Consider the following 21221-nt stretch of genomic DNA (forward strand, 5'->3'; position numbering starts at 1 on the left):
TCAGTTGCTTGTGGTTCTTCATGTTGGGTTGAGGCCTTGTGATCTTTCTTCTTAACTACCTCACATGTTTGTTTTTTCCTTATTCGGCTTATGTTTAGGCAGTCATGTTGGTGAGAATTTACTGGTGTGGCTTCTAATACGACTAGAAGATAGAATCTCAGAGATACCTTCCTGATCCTCTAGCTCCTATGTCTTTCTGCCCCCTTTCTGAAATATCCCCTGAGCTTTAGGTTATGGGAATGTTTTGTAGATGTATCTATTCGGAGGGACTACATGCCACAAGTCCACACTTTGACTGGTTATAATTTTCTGTAGCAGTCTCCATATGTTACAAAGAGAAGATTCCTTGACCAGGGGTGAAGACTATACTTACCTGTGGGTGTAAAAACAAATGTTTTTAGGTTGTAGTTAGGGTTTATACTAGTTTAATAAAATAGTGATTATAGATTCTTCCTCAGAAATAATGACGTCACCAGCACTGAGTAGTTAACTGGGTTCCTATAACTGGCCATGGTATCCCTCTTATTGAGTGGGTCTTAAGTCTAATTAGTCAATATGCAGGTGAGGACTGGCAACAGTTAGGTCAAGACCATGAGTGGACAGTAAAAAATAAGGCAGGGACAAAGTTTTTGTAAGGTGGGAGAGAAGGAGAAGGAAGGAGAATCAAGATAGAGACACAGAAGGATGACCCAAATCTGGATGGTCTTGAATTGCCACGGTAGTTGGGATGGATTTCTGTAGGCAAATTTATATTATCTAGGTGGGAGGTTTATATCTTTATCAGTTGGTTGTAAGTTTATTGTGTGGATGTATTGTGGATTGAGAATTTAACATATAAATCTGATTGTTGGGTTACAGTTTGTTGAGTCTTGATTTTAATGGGTTGTTGGGAGCTTATATTACAACTATTAGGGGTTAGATGCTGGGAATGTAAGCAGAGTCCACAGTAAGAGAGCTCTGAGATAGGTGGTCTCTGTATGAAACTGGCGTGGTAGGGACCCGCCTGGGTTAGAGAGTACTTGGGGGCAGCGTGGAGCCACTGAGATAAATTAGTGCTAATTCCAATGGTCTGCTGGTACCTGAATGAGCTAGAGCGAGACCATGAGGGTGCGAGCAGGAACCAGTTCACCAATTTTTATTTTTACCGAAATAGGTCTTAAGTCAAATTAGAGAGAAGTTGTTACCACCATGATATTAGCACCACTACTGCACCTATAGAGTTAATATTGATGTGGTTCATGGGTGTGATAACTGGGTGGGGCTATTGATGTTCTCCCACCTTTGGAAACTTGCATAGCTCCTTTGGCTACCATGAAAGCTAGTCCTCATAGAGAGCTGTTCAGATCAGTCGAGTTCAGGGGCCTTTGGTCCATGTTTCTGAAGAATAAGGTATCTTCACCAATAGATACTTACCTTTCATGTCTGGAGGGTAACTAAGGGCAACAGTAATAGCTGTATGTTTCAGGAGCCGGTTAGAAAGCCCTGGCCAACAATGAAAAAGAACTCCTCGTGTCTAGTACATTCTGCCATTTTTAAAACCTTCTGCCTATGGGACGGTGCTAATTGCATTGAGAGCATGTCATCCATCTAAGTTAATCATCTCTAGAAACATTCTTCTGGAAACATCCAGAAGTCTGCCTCACTAATTCCCTAGGCATCTTTTTATCTAATTCAGTTGACAAACAGGAGAAACCATTAGGCAGGAGTAATAAAGCAAACTGTAGACCAGAAAAGGCAATGAAAACCTGGCATATTGACACTTGACATCACAAACAGCCACATCTTCCTTCCCTCTGAGGTTGAGGTTTTTTGGGAACCCATACAGCTCAAGGGCTTAGGGCTTAGACATTCATCAGGATGGTGGATACACTCAGGAAGAGCCTATGGGGGCTTGGGTGTGGGTGAGAATCAAGGCTGACTGGCAACATCCCCTAGGCAGTGACAGCCTGATCTACAGCTGAGAGGGAAGCAAGAGGTGAGAGGGAGAGACCGGAGGCCATTCTGCCACTCACTGTCTGTTAACTGTGAGCACAAAGGGCCCGAGCAGACAAGCTGGCACCTCTGTAATCAGTGCTTAATTGTTGCACTTGCCCTTTGAGATGCTGAGCCTGAGGAAAGGAAATAAGATAGGAGATTGAAGTCGGTGTGTAGGGTTCTGCAGAGAGGCTCTCTTTGAATGTACATAAACAAAATATTAGACAAGTTCATTCCAGATGGGATCCCCAGTCAGGGGCAGGTGACACGTATTTCACCCTCTAATTTATTCAAAATAATGGAACAGCTTCTCTTAGGATATCTGGATAGGAAGGTCTATGCACAAAAGACAAAGGGCTAGACCACAGTAGTTCTCCACCTATGGGTCATGACCCTTTTGGGGGTCAGATGAGCTTTTCACAGGAGTTGCATATCCAATATCCTACATGTCAGATATTTACATTAATATTCATAACAGTAGAAAATTACAGTTATGAAATGGCAACAAAATAATTTTATCATTGGAAGGTTGTCACATGATAAACTGTATTAAAGAGAACATTCAGAAGATTGAGAATAACTGAGCTAGAGGAAAGGTTACTGTTAGGAGGACACTTAGGCTGTAGGCATTTAGATTTTAAAGCCGTGTTTTTCTACCTGTAAATTTAGGAAATATTGCAAGGAATACCCACGACCCCACAAACACCAAACAGTGAGCACAAAGTTAATCAATAAACTATCTCGTATGAACATACACACACAAGCACACACAGACAAGTTTTTAAAGATATAAATTCAACGATGACTCATTTACAAATGCATTTTAAAGGACTGTGGAATCTGTAGATCTTTCTGTCCATATGTGCTGTCTAAAGAGAATGGAACGAAGACGTCCTTGCCTGTCACATGATTGCCCGTTGATATTAAAGCCAAGCAGCACACTGAGAAAGATTAGTGGACAGGAAAACACAAGCAATATTTATCATATGTGCAGCATGAAGCATGGGCCCTGGGTGGTGCCTAAGTCCTGCCCAGTAGTGAAGATTTCCAAATGTTTAGGATTCAATCATAGAGAAGGATTTCTGGTACTGCCCTGGTATATATGTCACACTGAAGTGTTTGCTGATGAGGATGAATCTCTATCTTTAAAAAGTTGTCTGTGTATGTGTGTGTGTGTTTATATGATAGTTTATTGTTTTCTCAATTGGGGTTCCTACTCCTTAAATGACTCTGGCCTGTGTCAAGTTGACATGAAAACACTATCCAACACTATGTTACATCGAGAAGGGCATCCAGCTCTGTATGTCCAATGCCAAAATAAAGAAGCCTAACACCTCCGGATGCCCACAGTCTTCTCTCTTCACCAACAAAGATGTGATTATAGTCCAAGTTCAAGCACCCACAGGTATCTTCAGTTTCTCTGACTCTTCATAGTTCTGACCCATATGCCTAGCACAACCCATATATGCATATGTGGTCGGCGAACACCGTATATATTATTGTGTACTAAATGCTTGGTGTCTGCTGATAGTGAACAGTACTACTTTATGTAAAATGGATAAATTACTCCATGGCTCTTAGGTTTCAAGAAAGGTAATTATAATCTAATTAAAACTATATTTGCATTGAAACCTACAGCTCTAGTTTAAACAGAATCCCTATAATTGGTCATTGTGCAAAGCCACAGGAAAGGGATCTAGCTTTCATGCTGTCATATCGGATCTGGCTCTATTGATGGGTCCACCTCTCCTAAGCCACACTTATTAAAGACTCTGAATTGGCACTGCACAGCTAGTGGTCCTCTATCTAGGGCATGGCATTTAGTAGGCCATATATTTACCATCCCACGATGGAGCTTGTAGAATGTGGCACATTGTCTTAGTAGGGTGACAGCACTCATAACAGTAATGTATCTTTATACAGACATTATGCAGCTTTGCCAATAGAGCAGCCACTCTGGTTGGAACGACATTTGAGTCTGTGCCTCCAGGGTTCATGGTTTGAAATTTAATTGAGATATTAAGAGGATCAGAAGTGAATCTGTCTATGATGTTCAGAAGTTGGCCTTTGGGCATTGGTTGGGATTAGAAAGGTTACCAAGATAAAGTTCCTGTGTTTGAATTCTGGTAGCTTTATAAAGGAGAGAGCCACTAGAGGCCATCTGTACATGTGTGTTCCCTCTAGTGATATGTATGTGTACTACCTTCAAAATATCTTTTAAAAAATGGCTCGCAGTTTATGAAACTTGCAGCTCACCGTGGCAGGAAAGAGGTGTTTGAGGATTCACGGTGGTGGCAGTATCTACTGGAAGCTCCTCTCTTTACTTGAATCAGGAAGCTAAAACTGGAACTAGAAACTAGAGCTGAGCTCTAAGGTTCCAAGGCCCATCCCTAAGGATCCACTGCCACCAACTATGCCTCGCCTCCCAACAGCTACTCAGGCAATCAGAATTGTGACAGCAGCTGGGAACAAACCTTCAAAACATGAACTGTAGGGGACATTTCAGAGTCAAGGCATAGCAGATAGATGCTCTGTGCTGTCATTGGATTCCAGCAGCCCAAAAGCCACCACCAGACTCAAGCCCTCAGAGCTCTACCTACAGAAGCATAAGACAAAATTTCTGTTCCTTATAAGCTTCCCAGCCTCGTGTAGATGAACACAGTTGAATCCACAGGAACTTACTCCATTTTAAGACATCTGCATGAGGTTCATATTACCACCATTCCAGTTTATAGCTGAGAAAATCTGGACAGAGGGAAGCAAATCAGCTCGTCCAAGATATTAGCTCTAATGAGAGGCACAGACCAGATAGAAATATAGCAATTTTGGTTAGACCAGTGGATCAAAAGAGTGAGTGGGACATCTAAGAAAAATTTGGCAATAGGTATGAACATATGTGGTCAGCATGTCATAGGGAGATGAGCTGAAAGACAGTGGCCAGGGTTGCTACTTAACATTGAACACAGTATTGATTTTGAAATCCAGGGCAGACCCAATTTCTGATACACAGGCTGCTCAATGGCAGTGCCCAGGGCACTTCCTCTTTATAGATCATGAAGCACTTCAAGACTTGCCTTCCCTGGAGAGAAACATTATCCCATTCTTGGGAATACAGATAGCCTGCCCTTCCTGATGATAAGGATGTGTGCAAGGGGTGGTAATGAGACAGGACTACAGATGAATTCCTACCACTTTTTTTAATTTCACACACACACACACACACACACACACACACACACACACACACACACACAAAGCATTTAATTTGGTACTGGCCTACAGTTTCAGCAGGTTAGTCTATGATCATCGTGTTGGAATGCACTATGGCAGGCAGACATAGAGCTGGAGCAGTAGTTGAGAGTGTACATTGTATTGGCAAGATAGAGGCAAAGAGAGAATGGGACTGGGTCTGGTGTGGCCTCAAAGCCAAGGCATACACCTCCTCCAACAAGGCCACAATGAAGTAGAAACTTAAGGGTTCTTTGGAAAATCAGTTGGATGACGTTTTGATGGGAAAACACATGAAAGAACGTTAGCTGAAGTGGACACAGGTGAAAGGCTAAGGCAGAATTGTAAAGAAATGTTTGGTTGAAGAAGACATAGGTGAAAGGATCTTTTGTTAAAGGAAGTACATAGAAGGACATGTGCGAAGGATTTTTTTCACTAATGACATATAGGTATTGGTCTGTCTTCTTTTTAGTTCCAGTTTTTGTGGTTTTATTTAAACACAAAACATGCACATTTTCTTTTACGTGTAGCCAGGCACTGGGATTGGTGACTCTGATGGCCAGCTGTGCTGTTCTTTCTACAATGGTTTTTCGGTTCTTAGAGGACACATTGTGAGCAATCTCAGCACAGTAGGATTTGTTGCACATCAGCAGCACTTCTAGCTTCTTGATATTGTGGACCAGAAACTTCTGGAAGTGGTTAGGCAGCATGTGCGTGGTTTTCTTGTTGCTCCTGTAATCAGTGTTGGGCATCAGGATCCGGCCCTTGAATCATTTCTGCACCCCAATTGTCAGTTGACGCCTCTGGGTTTCTGCCAGTTTTGCTTAATTTTGACATTTCGGTCTGACTGGTGCCTGATGAACTTCTTAGTTCTCTTTTTGATGATCTTGGGCTTCACCATAGGCCAGAGAGCAGCCATAATGCTGCAAACAGATGGCAGCCACCTCAAAGGCAGCACCAAGGAAGAAGCTTGGTCTGTCTTCTTAAGTTGTGTAGTTGAGCTCTATTTATCAGAACTTTACAGAAAGAAATTTACCAAAAACTTGGGGTGATATGCTATGACTTGTTGTCTGTTTTGCTTTGTTTGTTTTTTGATTTTTTTTGTTGCTTTTGTGGAGTTAGCTGATTGGCAGAGTAATATCAACTGAGACCGACTCACATGCTGAGGTAAGACCTGTAGAAGACCGTTCCAGTCTCCTCTCCAGTAACTTACTGTCTTGAATGTCAGGGACCACACCTGCTTTTTACACCAACATGCACTTAACCCCTTGTACATAATAATCACCAACAGATACTCCACTGAATTAATGAGAAGTGACATTGAAACATAACCCTTTTTATGCACAAGAAGTGGAGGTCCAAGGAGGAAACATTTGTATCCTAAATTCATTCAGTATGTTGACTGTTAACTCAGACCTGTAGCCTAGAACCTTCTTTTGCTTCTAGCTTAGAGCAGTGTGGTCCCCAAGCATGCAGATTTCCTCCCTCATCGTCTATATATGAATGCAGTTTTCAAATGGGTCACACTTCCTTTTTCATAAACTTGGGTTTTTGAAAAAACATATTTGGGAAAGGCAATGTCTAGCCCATGAATCACTGGGCAAGATTTATTTTTTCTCTCTGAAACTTGACTTTCTCCATCTTTAGGAAGGGCTCCGTGAGTCACAGAGGCCTGAAAGGTTAAACCAAGGTAATGTGACACAGTTGCTGCACTGGCTATTAACTGTGTTTCTTCCCTGGCTAAAGAGGAGCTGGACCCACCACCTGCCCTTGCTTTAACCACCATTTTTGTGGGTGATAGTTCATCAGGAAGGCTCAGAAAATATTGCTAATTCATGCACCATTTATTCCACTTGATAATGCATTTGGGAAAGTGTAAGGTGCCCACACACCTGCAATTTAGGGAAGCTAAAGGCAAACTCTGCGCTGACCCTGCCAGGGAGAATGGGCACTTTAGATCTCATATGCTTGACTGCTTTCTCCCTCAGTGTTCATGATGGTGTCCATTCGCTTCAGTTGAAGAGGCCCTGGAGAGAGATATTACAAATTGAATGATGTAGCTTGATCTGACAAGAATTTCTAGGGATTCTGGCCTGGGTTCTGTGCTTCACTGTAGTAAGCCACGTTCACTGTTCATGTAATGATTTTAAAATGTCGGATTTTTAAAGTTCTACTTTGACACTTACTAACACAGTGACTCTGGGACAGCCATGCCACTTTGATGAGCCCCTGAAATGTGGCACTTGTCAAGAAGTAACCAAAAGAATAGGCTATGGTATTCGCCAAAATGTAAAGTTGAATTTACCTTCTTCTGTCTCTTTTGACAGTGAATCGGTCTCTCTAGGCTTCAGTTTTCTGATCTCTAAAGAGATTATAAGGGTATAAACTTGAAAAGAGACTTTTTTAAAAATCAATATCAAATGTATAGAGAATTCATGTGAATCACTCACTAGATATTAATTCATTTAATAAATCCCTGTAAAAAGCCAATTATTCATGTAATGATTGCTCTCCAGATAATGGAAATGAGACATTGCAGGTGCTTCTGGACTTACAGTGGGGAAACACTCAATGAATTCAGCATATGTTTAATGTATTGGAAGTTGACAGTGCATTGTTTTTTATATAGGCTCACATGCCCTGAGAGCTTGCCTCAAATTTGCTGGGTAGCTATAATTAACCTTGGACTTTTAATCCTTAATTAAGTGCTAGGACAATACAACCACACTACTTGTGCCTTTACTGTGCACCAAACTTCAGGTAAGGCAAAAGCCCTACCAACTGGGAGTCCTACTCCCAGTCCCTGAAAATGGGTTTGAGACCATTGAACACCACTGATGCTCCGATATGTTGTGGAAGGTTGGCTGTTCCTTCTCATGATTACGTGGTTGAACAGAAATTGCAGTTCAGCATCAAGAGAAAGTAATACAGGTAGGACAGTATCCACACCTGCAGTAGCTACTTGGAGGCTGAAGCAACACAGTGTGACCCTGCCTCAACCAAACTAGCGTTGGGGTGGAGTCATAGCACAAATGTTAGCCCAGTCATAACTCCAAAGTCAAGGCATGGTTTCTACTGAGTGTGAATCACTTTTGCAGGATCATAGTTGAAAACTTGAAAATTGGCCTATCTGTACTAGCCTTAAGGAATGTGTGCAAGATCACACAACTAATAACCGAGTACAAACTGGGCAAGTAGACCTCTAGATTTTATGCTCTTGACTAGTGGGGATAATCCTGTGTCTGACTGTGTTTAGTGAAGTCAGTTTTTTGTCACACATGAAACATACCTTGGAGTGGGCAAGCCCTCTGTAATAACAGACTTAAGGTGCTATGGCAACTATTGTCACTGAACTCTGCTGACTGGAATTCAGTAGGCTTGTGCTTAGCAAAGTGAAGGGGGTAAGGGAGAGAGTTGGAGGGTATCTCAAAAACGTTTGTGCTGTGAGAGCAGCTGACAGCTTGGGTGGAGTGATTCTCACTTCAGGACTGTATGTTTATGCTGATGTCATGGCTGCTCTGAGGATCCTGGGTATTGTTAACAAGCTCTTCAAAGTACGGATGCCATGTTTTCTCACAATATGGTCTATAGTGAGGTGCATGGTCTTTCAGACAGGGATGGTATGATGTAGGCATGCTGAGCCCCATACATGGAAAATCTAATCTAAGAAGCATGTGATCCAGTTTCCCCAAACCCCAGGGAGCATGTATTCTTTTGTGCATTACTTCCATAATAACTCAATGACTACAAATAACCAGAGTTTTACTAAGACCACAGGCAAGGAAAGCACTGCCCTTATCATAGAGAACTGAGACTAGCTATGAAGGACATGGGAACCAATTCTGTTGTGATTCTTTGGTTGTATATTTGTTTGCTTTTGCAACGAAAGAGAACAAACTATGTGTGCATGGCGCATACTAAACTAGCCCTTTTCTGCTGAGCTTCACCTCACCCCACTCTACTTTAGGTCTTTATTATAATCTCAGTAATGAAAGGACTCTTGGGGGCTAAAAGGAGATAGTAAGTGGCTGAGATGATGTAGAGTAGTAATCTAGCATGAGAGAGGTCCTGAATTCCCTGACTTCAATCTCGAGCTCTGTACCCAAAGTATACACTAAAATAGAGTAGGAGTTAGTAAAAATCTTTAAGAACATTTAAATATTTCCCTGCTTGAGATTTGAATGCATAGACAAAGAGCAGTTCTGAGTATCTTCTGGTGACTAGAAGAATATACACATTAAGCTCTTACTTCCCATCAGAGGGAATATGCAGGTAGAACATGAAGGCTTATCTCCAACCCAGGTCTTTCTCTGAGTTGCAGACTACCATGTTTTCAGACTGTGAATTTCAGACTTCCAAGTTGTTGGGTCCACCTGAGTATGTAACAAATACCCCACGTTCCAAATTCGGAGTCAGAGTTGCTGTTTTCCACGTCCCGGCTGCTTGTTTGATGGTGTTCTTCCCATAACTAGATCATCAGTCCATCATGCTGCTGCCAGCATTCTCGGACACCTCTCTTTTACCTCAGTCTACCATCATAAGGATGATGGGTGTTTATTCATATGGACGACTGCCACGTCCATCCATAGCCTTGACACAGCTTCTGAGCATGCTCCTCAGGAGCACACACAGTCTAGTCTCACCAGTCAGCCAGACAAGACAATTAAGTGTGAATCACACTTTAGTCTCCTGGTTTGGCTCTCCTCAGTAGCTTCTTGTCATATACAAAAGAATCCTTATGCCTTCCTCAGATCTGTTAGGCCCTCTAGGATTTGGTTCCCACCCATTTTTCCTGACCTTATTTTCTAATTCTCTTACATTTTCTAACTCCCTCCAGTATTCCTGGCCTTTCTCCTGTTCCTCACACACACCACGATGTGAGAACATGGGCGTATTGAAATGTCAGACCCAGCTGAGAAGAACTTAATTAAAAACTAGAAAAGAGAAGAGAAATTGAGGGGTGAAAATCTTCAAGAAGATGGGAAGGATAAGACTCTAAGCCCAGGTGGAAATTTGTCATATCCAATAGAAGAAATGCCTTCGTTAGCCTCAGTCTTAGTCTCTCTCCCCATAACCCCAACTCTCTCTGTGCATGTGAATGCTGTGTGTGTATGTATGTATTTGTGTGTGTGTGTGTGTATGTGAGTGTATGTGTATATGAATGCAAGTGTGTTATGTATATGCAAATGTGCACCTGTGTTTATGGGGGCAGAGGTCAACTTCAATTGTTCTCTCTCAGGTGCCACTTACCTTGTTTTTTGGAGACAGAGTCTCTCATTTGCCTGGAACTTTCCAAGTAGGCCAAGCTGGCTGACTAGCAATCCTCATGGTTCCACTTGTCTTTTCCTCCTGAGTCTAAAACTGTAAGCATATATCACCACATCCAGGTTTTTAAAAAGTTGGTCCAAGGAGTGGGGATCAAACTTAGGTCCCATTGTTTGTGATGAACACTTTAGTGACTGAGCAAAGCCCCCAGCCCTGCTTCCTACAGTGTTATGAGGAGAAGAGACCAGGATAGTGTAGAAATAGTTGCTGGATCAGAGGTCCAGATCTGGAAAGGAGAAAGAGCAACAAAACTTATTACAATAAAACCTATCCAGGACTGGCCTTAGGTTTAGAGAAGGGATGAATAGCCTGGCAGTCACCTAATTAACTTCTGAATAACTTACCCATTAAACAAAGCATTCAGCAGTTTCCTTGAGAATGAGACCTCAGCTTCTGTGCCTGTTCCCTTCTGTATGGAACTGGAAAAGTAACAATACCTGCTCTGACGATAAAAAGAGATAATTCCATGGCAGTGTAATGCTCTTTTTGTCAGCAGTCAAAGCCAGGCTGCATACTCCAAGCTTGTTTTATCAACCATTGCTAGTAAATACTCATTCATGACACAAACAAATGAATGAGTGAGGGAGTGAGTGAATGAAAGGATGTGTTTTAGAAAGAGAACCATTATTGCATGGATTTGGGAGAAACTACTGGAGATTTTCTCTCTGGCAAAGAAACAGTTAGATATTAAATCAGTGATCCAGCCTTGCTTACCATGGGTGCCCAGTTGTGAAAATGTGCTTGGGTTTCATGCTTTTCCCATTCACCTGCAGCAAGATGATCAGAGCCACTGAGACTCCTTTTGTGCCCTCTGCTTTCCTCAATGTTCCTTGCCTTTTACTCCTTTTGCATCAAACACTGAGCTGGGCATGTCCTCAGCTTACTGTATTCACTGGCATATTGAGTGGGAACCACTTCACCTCAGATGCTTTGGATAAAACATTCAAGATCCACACAGGTCTTGACAGACTGTCAATTAGCCAGAGGAGATGAATTGAATGGGACTTAATGTAAAGTTAGCACTGAGGTCTAGAGAATGAATGCAAAGAATGGAGAGGAGGAGTTGCACATCAGTGTTGAGTAAAAATACAACAAGACAGATATGGAAAAGTGCAACCCATGGGCCAAAATCTGGGGGAAACCATGCAGAACTAACACTTTTCAGAACATTATCTTTCATCAACATTTATTTAATGTTTTGTAATATGATATGTTCCTGGTTGGCTGTCAGTCTCTAGATCAAGAATTGGCTTTATTCTAGATCAGATCCTCATTCAGTAAAATGTAAGTCTTTTCCTCTGCCCGTCCATAAGAATGGCTCTGAAAATGATCCTAGACAGCCAGCTTAAGTGAAAATAAGATTCTGGCATTCATGAGGTGCTCTCTTGAGCGATCCACCTGCATTATCACATTTAGTCTTCATCTCAGTCCTTTGAACATGGAATTTTATTAGCTCCCTCTTTAATGTGAGAAATTGAGGCTGAGAATGGGAAAGGGGCTGCACTGAGACAACAGAGATCATCAGAGTTTTCAGGTTATTGTATTAGGCAGGTCCACTTTCACAGGCTATTCCTTACCATCACTCTTCCAAATGAGATCACTACCACATATATATAAACACACACACACACACACACACACACACACACACACACACACACACAGTGGAAATTATCATCCCCAAACACACATGCTTACTTATGGCCATGCCTCTGGCTTTCACCTAAAAACTACATCCTCCCCAACCAGTGTACTCTAACAAGGTCTAGTTCTAGCAAATTTTTCTACCAGGCAAATTCCTCTTGATTAATAAAGGAGCTTGCTTTGGAAGCTCAAAACCCAGCAGCAATTAATTATTGACAGAGCATGTGAATTAGAGATAAAAGAAGTCATTCTTTCTCCATGCAAGTGATAGTAAATAAATTTAATTATGGTAGGAGAGGCTAAGGGATCTTCGTCTGAATTAAGTTTTATTAGCTGAGACATTTAAAAGCATGTCATCATAACAAAGAGGTCTTGTGTAATCCTGAATGTACCACTTTGGTTAGGGCTCAGAAGTGAATGGATTTAATGGAGCACCTGATGGCAGATGGCCCACTGTACCATCCGGTATTGAAATTGAACGTGTTTATCCTCAATTAGCACTGGTCTCCATATGCCTATAGCAAACTGGCTTCATAATAATATCCTGAGCCTTATTTTTAGTCACTAGTTGGCCCTCTGCATTGAGCTAGAGGTAGTGGCATTGAAGTCCCTCCCTAAATGACAGCATGGATATAGAGGGGGTGATGGAAAGTGATTCTGTCAGAGACTGGTAGACAAGACCCATGGTGTGATGTCTGTGCTAGTCTGCAACTTTTCATTACGATAACAGACAACTCCTACTACAGTCAACCTAGTAAGAAGAAAGGTTCATTGTGGCTTCTGCTTTCAGAGATTCTAATCCATGGGCTGCTTTGGCTCATTGTATGGGAGTAGTATATGGTAGGGGAAGCCTGGTCACTGCATGGCCAGAACATAAAAGTGACAAAAAAATGGGGGAGATGCTAAGGTCTGAACATGCCCTTTAATTAATTTTTATAGATTGTTTTTCACTTATGAATATGTGCTTTTGCCTCCATGTATGTTTGTGTACTTCTGGTGCCTACAGAGTTTAAAAGAGGCTGTTGAATCTTCTGGACTTGGAGTTTCAGATAGTTGTGAGCCACCATGCAAACACATGCTGGGAATCAAACACATTCTGCAAGAGCAGAAGGTTTTAACCACTGAGCCAACTTGACAGCCCCGTAATATGCCCTTCCAAGGCATCATTCCAAAGACCTAACTACCTCTCACTAGGCTCCACACTTAAGGACTCTACCATCCTACCCAGACTGGAGACAAAACCTTTAACATATGGCTGAGGTGGTGAGGAGGGGCAAGTATTCAAGATCCCAGGTAGAACAGGTTCCTTGAGAGGTCTGCTGGGCAAACTGGGAAGCAGAGAAAGAAGAAAACTGTGTATGTTGAACCAGGCCTATGCTTGCATTCTATTTGTCATTTCTTTCACAAATGAATTTAAGGTGACTAAAGACGTCAAGGCATATGGATATGCTTAAGTATGCTGAGGACACAAAGCTGACTGGATGTCTCTATGCATTCTTTATCCTTGAGCTTTTTTTTTTTTTTTGTTCTTGTGGGGAGTTCTTTTTGTTTTTTTGTTTTTGTTTTTGTTTTTTTCATTTATACAACACTGTCTTGGGACTAACTCAGGGGTCAGAAAACCTCCTTAAAAAGCAAAATAATGCATATTTTAGGTTCTGTGGGCCACATACCTGTTGCACCCACTAGTTTCACTGTTTATTGTATAAAGGCAGCACATAAACAATATGTAAATGAGCAAGTGTGGCTGCGCCTCAATGAAGGTTTATTTACAAGCATTGAAATATAAATTCTGCATAATTTTCCTGCATCAGACAATGCTGCTATTACTATCATTTGTTTTTTCTGCCACAACCATTTAAAGGTTATAAATCCTTCTTAGCTGTGACTCACATACAGACAGAGAGAATTTGCCAACCCGGGACTAGATAATCTTCGAGGTCTTGTTGAGCTCAAATATTTCCTGAAATCTACTACGACAATAATAAAACCCTAAATTTCCTGAGCTCATGCACACATGAGATTCCATGCTAAATGCTTTTCAAACATTATCTCCCTTAATCCTCACACTACGGTGTGAAGTCGCTGCCATCATTACCTCCATTTCCAAGATTATAAACCTAATATGTAAGGAAATTAAGGGCATATCTAGGTTAAATACAACTGCTAAGAGGTAGAAAGGCATTTAAACCCAGGGATACAAGATTCCCAAGGAATAATGCATAAGTCTTATGCTGACTTTTCTGATAATTACATAGTCAAGCCTACAGTTGGGACAGAGAGACAAAGAATAGCTCAGTGTTCACGCGTTCTGTTTGGAGGCTCATACCTAGCCTATATGTTACACATAATTTGTGCAAAGATACTAAATTATTTTGGGGTATAGTAATAACCACTATATTTCTTCTTTCTTCGTTCTTCTAGAAATGTGATGCCTAAGACATTGGATGGGCAGATAACCATGGAGAAGACCCCCAGTTATTTTGTGACGAATGAGGCTCCCAAGCGCATCCACTCTATGGCCAAGGACATCAAACTCATTGTGGTGGTACGAAACCCAGTGACTAGGGCTATTTCTGACTACACCCAGACACTGTCAAAAAAGCCAGAGATCCCCACCTTTGAGGTGCTGGCCTTCAAAAACCGGACCCTGGGGCTGATTGATGCCTCGTGGAGTGCCATTCGCATTGGGATCTACGCTCTGCATCTGGAGAACTGGCTGCAATATTTTCCCCTCTCTCAGATCCTGTTTGTCAGTGGTGAGCGACTCATAGTGGACCCTGCAGGGGAGATGGCCAAGGTCCAGGATTTCCTAGGCCTCAAGCGTGTTGTGACTGAGAAGCACTTTTACTTCAACAAAACCAAGGGATTCCCCTGCCTGAAGAAGCCAGAAGACAGCAGTGCCCCAAGATGTTTGGGCAAGAGCAAAGGTCGGACTCATCCCCGAATTGACCCAGATGTCATCCATAGACTTCGGAAATTCTACAAACCCTTCAACATGATGTTTTACCAAATGACTGGTCAAGATTTCCAGTGGGAACAGGAAGAGGGTGATAAGTGAGGCTAACGGTGTGGAGGGAAGGCTAATGAATAGCAAGGATATTCTTTAGGAGAGTTCCAAATTCCCCAGGTTCAGAAGCTTCAGCCATGCTGGAGTACCAAGTAGATTGTTAACCTGATCCGTTCAGGTTACATCCAATGTCGTGGGCTTAGGCAGAGGTATAGACCTCATGGCATCCCTGTGGAAGAACCAACAGTATCTGGTTGGCCAGACGGCCACTCAAATCCACCATGAATAGTCTCTTCTGCTAGCTAATAGAGTGGGAAAACGGGATAAAACATCTTCTAATGTCACAGACAGATGCTATGTTGAGTGTCAGAAAGAAAGAAAGAATGAATGAATGAATGAAAGAGAGAGGATGAAAGGAAGGAAGGAAGGTGTACTTTGCAAGAGCTCTTATTATGATCTTGGGAGTCTGGATTCTAGCCTTGTATTTAATCCCTAGTACATAAACTTCTACCCTGGCATCTCTCCAGAATGCTGTTTGTAAGTGAGAGCTCCAAGACTCCCAGGGAGCAATATCCTCCCTCCAATGCCTGTCTAGCCTTCCCATCAAAGGCCTCATCCCACACCCTTTGATTTCCTCCCTCCCCACAATATGAAGGCAAAGGCATGCACGTATGTTCTTCACCAAAAAATAAAATAAAATAAAATAAATAGCCTACACCCCTAGAGCCTTCTATCTGAGAGACATCCAAAGTGGATCTCTCTCTTCATGAGTGTTCTAAATTATAGAGAAGTTCAGCACACATCCTCACCTTGGGATCTGGCCTACACAAATGCTCCCGGAACAGGGAGATAGCATCTGTGCTGAGCCCTGAGGTTGGCAACGATGAATGCTTGTAACTGTGGGTATCAGGCAAAACCCAGACACTTGGTGGGGGGCCTCTTACCTTAAGATCCTTGTCTGTAAGGATCATGATCCTGGGGCATGCTCTAAGGGACAGGCTCTGCCCTAGAGGCAAAAACAGAGCTTGCTTGTTAGTTGTTCAGAGTCACCCTTCCAGATGCAGAGAGGAAGGAACCCCTCAATGTTTTTCTGTTTGTCTGATGCTGCCCCCTCAGGGTCACCTCATGGTTCATTTTTCTCTACTCAGAGATGCCATTCATTGGGCCATTGGCAAGAGTGCTGCTGCTTTGCAGTGTGAAGTGGGTGGGGGAGGGCAAGGACTGTCTGCAGACATCCTTTTCAAGGGCTGCCAAATAAAGTGTCCCTTCCCATTAGTATGGTTCAATTAAAACACCGCGTTTGACATAAAGCACTTGTTCTCAGATCTCCAAAGCCAGGAATTGTAGTAAAATTGGAAATGTGTATGAGTGGGGAGAGTTGAATCTGTTCAGCTGTTATTAAACTGTCATTTCTCCCACTAAATGGAAACTGTGTTGTTATAAAGCTTAATGCAACCTGATTGATGGTTTCTGATGGTGTATTTGTATTGGTCACTTCTTACCCACCCATACCCCTACCCAGGATGGCCAAGAAGAGATAGATTAGTTTCCTGAGTCTTTGTAGGACTCTGTGTGCAAGGCAAGATGTTTCTTTCAGAAACACAAACACTTTGGTGAGGGGGTGGGGGAGGAAGGTACTAGATTTTCATCACCCTGTGAGCCATGGACTGATAAACCATATTCAGAAACAGCTGCACTAATATGTTTTTCCAGATAAGAAAAGTTGAGCTGAAGGCAACAAATGTACCAAAGTAAACAAAGATACAGATCAAAATACAAGGGCGCACATTTAAAAGGTGCGGGGTACACACCTAGGTAGAAGGGTGAACTACATGAAGCTGATGTGGGGGCTTGCTCTGTGAGCAGAACAAAGACTGAGTGGCTGTCAGCCTTAGCCAAATCTCCTGTGGATTTTGTACAAGACATATGTACAAGCCTACCATAGTGGAAGACACCTGTAACCACAGTAGTCAGGGAGGCTGAGGCACCCTCCTGGCTTTGAGGCCAGGCTATGTCACCCAGTGAGACACTGGCTAAAATAAGTCAATTCATAAATAGGAGGGGAAGAGAGGAGGGGAAGGGAGAGAAAGAAGGAAGGAAAAAATAAGGAAAGAAGAAGGGGATAGAGAACTGAGGAGGAAGGAAGGATGAGAAGGAGGAAAGAAAAAGGGGAAGGAAGGGAGGGAGGAAGGGAAGAAGGAAGGAAGACTAACAGACAGACATGGCTTTCTGAGCTCTAGACTAGATCTGTGGTGGTACTGACCATTTCAGAAATGTTCTTACGAAAACTGGGATTTAGAGAGAGTTAGAGTAAAGTCTTAATGTTTTTTTTCTGCTCTCTTCCTTGAGCTCAACTCACTCATGGTTTGATGAGATTTACTTTCAAGAAAAGCGGTACTAGGGTTTTGAACCCTGCAAAGAAGAATTATATCATTCTTGCAGAAGTATGTTCTGTTTTGGAGTTCAGTGGCAGATAGGTTATGAAGATATTACAATTCTCTCAAAGTATAATGTATCTGGTTCCAGAAAACCTCTAAAGATGTTCTTCAACAAGCTAAGGATGACCATTCCCAGCCTGCACTCCTGGCCCTTTCTGGATGGGCGTGTGCTGATAAAGCTCTTCAATCTCCTTCTCTGTCTGCCTGTCCCTGTAATCCCATAAAACTCACACTGTAAATGCTGCTTCCACATAATAGCTGCTCAGTGTGTGTGCTTACATAAATACTCCACGTAAAGATGGCATACACTTAGAAATGGTTAACAGGAGGTAAATAAAGCATTTTCCCTTGTGACATAAAAGTCTGGAAACCCTCTCCTTCTCATCATGTATATGCCACTCTGTATAAAGAAAGAGGATTAAGCCTCCAGAGCAGACGATTTAAAACCAAACCAAACCAACCAAACAAACAAACAAACAAAAAAACCAACCAGCACCATCACCACCAATATTTGAAGGATCCTGATTCTCATAATAAAATGCAAATTTGACATGCTTAGAGTCTGATTTCTTCAGTGGCTACTATTTCTTCGACTCTCCCACTCAGAGTGAGTGACTAAGCCTGGTCTCTTAGTGTGGAGGCTTTATCATTGTCTATCTAGAAAAGCCAAACCAACTTGACAACATAGAATCAGGATATAATACTTCTGCCTGATTTAAATATGAGCATGGCAACTCCCAGGGAGATTAAACTTGGTATTTGATTTCAATTAGCAAAGCATAAATTATATTTAATGCTCTGCTCCCCTCCCTTTTCTGGAATGAGTGATTCATGGTTACTACACATGGTTCTAAATGAGAAAAGAACTCATCCTTTCAAATACTGTACTGTAATTGCTACCATGTTCATCTCAGTTTGAAAGTATCTTTGCATACCTGAAAAAATACAAAAGCCATGATACTACTGCTTAAATTTACCAGCTTAAAGCACAACACACACACACACACACACACACACACACACACACACACACACACACACACACACAATCATAAGGAAATTATTTAGCTTTAGCTTGTGAATGGACATCATTATGTTGGTGGAGGCATGACTGTTTATGAGATGAGATTCAGTGCAACTTTAGGGTTATCCTCAGCTAACCTCTGCAGATGACTTCCTTGACCTCTCTCATTATACCATCCTATTATTTCTCAAGAAAACCTTATCCACTGCCTCAATGCTGTCAAAACAGGTAGCTGGCTTTTATCCCTGTGTATATCTGTGAATCCTACAAAAAGAACTACCAATCTGACTTACCTTTAATTTTTATACCTATGATAGAAGTATATTTAATCCTCACCTGAGTACTACTCAAGGTTTCCATGGAGACAAAAATGATAGATAGGGAGGCATCTGAAAATAATAAAATTCGCTATTGACAGGAAGGATGCTGCTGACAATGATGACAGTGATGCTGGAGATGCTGAAACTGCAGAGCAAAGGTGAATATGGTGATGGAGATGGTGATGGGGATGGGGATGATACTCACTAAGATGAAGGATGAAGAGGAAGAGGGGGATAGATTCTTAATACTCATTCTGGAACAATATACCTTTATGGCATTCTAAAATGGTGTTGTTAGGTATTTAATTCTACTGTTTTAGTCACATTGAATAATCATGAGAAAGTGAAGCATGGTTGATTTGCATAAAGCTCAGGACAGGAAATGTTTTAAAAAGCTCCCTATAAACAGAACTAAGTTGGCTGAAATTCACACATTCAAATGTAAAGCGTCCTTTCACTCTGCACTTAGAAAAGTCACCTTTCTCTTTCTAGCTTTTTCCTTGCTCCATATTGAAGGCTTTTTAGGTTTCACAGGGATCTAGGACTCATCAACATCAATGCACGATAAGCTTCTAAGCTATGAGCTCCGTGTCTGATGTTCTAGCTCCTAAATTATACATGATCTACAGAGTTGGTGGGGAACCTGAGTATAAAATTAAGAGCAACTGATGTGTTTCAGGGTGGGAACATATGAGGTCACATGTCGCCTTCTCCTAAGAATGAGGAACTGTCATTTCCAGGTAAGAGGTACATGAAATTACATCTTAAAAATCATGAAGTGTGGTGAGGTAATAAAGTACATCCTATGGCTTCCAAAAAGGAAATACAGGAGAACCCTAAATCTATAATTGGAGATGAGCATGAATCCCTGAATACAAGAAAACAAGAGGGCTTCAGATTCATCGTGTTTCGTTCACTCCATTACATGATCTATAGAGTGATCATATGACAACAAAAGGAAATACAGTCGCGGGAGGCAATGGTTTGACAGATGACTCCAACAGCTTTTCCAGAGGACGTGGGGTTGGTTCTCAGCACCCACATGTGACTCACAACCACCTATAACTCCAGTTCCAGGGGGATCTTGTGCCCTCTTCTGGCCTCTGTAGGCACTACATGAAAATGGCACACAGGCATACACACAAGTGAAAAGACTTATAAAAACAGAATTAAATAATAATAAAGACATTTTTAAAAGAAATATGGGGAACAATAAAGCTGGGTTGCCTTGACAAGACTCCAAGCTCAGGAGGGAGGTCTATGTGGAATGCAGAGAGGAAAATGTTTACACTGCCAGAATGGGGTGATGGTGGCAGGATACAAAATAAGCCAGTGGAGACATAAAATGGGAGAGCGCCAACAAGAGGAAAGGGAAGATTTCCAATTACTCATAGTGTTGAGAACCATCTTTTAGCATTTACCTTGTCCCCTAATCATAAGATTGTCATACTCCAGAGTTAAACTAAAGTACAAAGGAGTAGATGATAATCACATAAAATGTAAATATCTCCATAACTTAATAATTAAGAAAAGCTATTAGGCACAGATAGAAAAGGAAATGTGCACAGGAACTTTATCATCAAGGGAAAACATTCTCCAGAAGAAAACAAAAGTGCTGTATCTTCTTTCAGTGACTATCAGGACATTAATAAATAACATAAATCCTTCTGGAGACTGTTTTATCTTCCAGTTGCCTTGACATTGTCCATGGCCAAGGTTACAAGATGACTCTCTTTCCTTACAGCAGTTTTTCTTCACTGACCTAAATACGAGGAGAAAACATCACAGCAATAGGAATTCGCTGTCTGAAATGTGCTGAAATCAATAAGTGGTTAAACTTAAAGCACGCACATTCACTGCGTTATGGTTAGGATGTGAAATGTTCCCCTAGAGGGATCTGTTAATGCCTTAACCCAAGTGCAGTGTTCAGAGATGGGACCTGAAACGTAAATGATAGTGAGGGCTTCGAATTCATTGATAAATTTAACTCATTGATGAATTCCCAACATAACACCATCATTGGCAACTGTTGGAAACCAGAAAGCAGGAGCTGAATGAGCACACCTCTTCCTCTCTTTGTTCATTAACTACCATGACCTAAGGAGCTTTCCCTGACCACTACCATGCCACTTCTACTTTGTCAGAGGCCTACCAGGAATGGAGCCAGCTGATTATGGACTGAAGCTTGGAGCCACAGTGAGTCTATCCGCTCTTAGTTGATTCTCTCAGGTGTTTTGTCACAGCAAGAAGTAGTGACTAAT

At 41.8% G+C, this 21221-nt stretch overlaps 1 protein-coding gene and 1 pseudogene across 1 annotated transcript in view; one reads left to right on the plus strand and one right to left on the minus strand.

The window, feature by feature from the left end:
* Positions 1–16638, plus strand: part of Hs3st4 (heparan sulfate-glucosamine 3-sulfotransferase 4) — a 405585-nt gene extending 388947 nt beyond the window's left edge. Inside the window, 1 exon segment of the mRNA NM_001401778.1 lies at positions 14593–16638. Coding sequence (NP_001388707.1) covers positions 14593–15229 — 637 coding nt within the window. The 3' untranslated portion in view covers positions 15230–16638.
* Positions 4559–6121, minus strand: Rpl32-ps5 (ribosomal protein L32, pseudogene 5; annotated as a pseudogene).
* Positions 16639–21221: the final 4583 nt, after the last annotated feature.

The sequence above is a fragment of the Rattus norvegicus genome, chromosome 1, assembly GCF_021556685.1.
Source record: "Rattus norvegicus strain SHRSP/BbbUtx chromosome 1, alternate assembly SHRSP_T2T, whole genome shotgun sequence".
Taxonomy (NCBI): domain Eukaryota; kingdom Metazoa; phylum Chordata; class Mammalia; order Rodentia; family Muridae; genus Rattus; species Rattus norvegicus.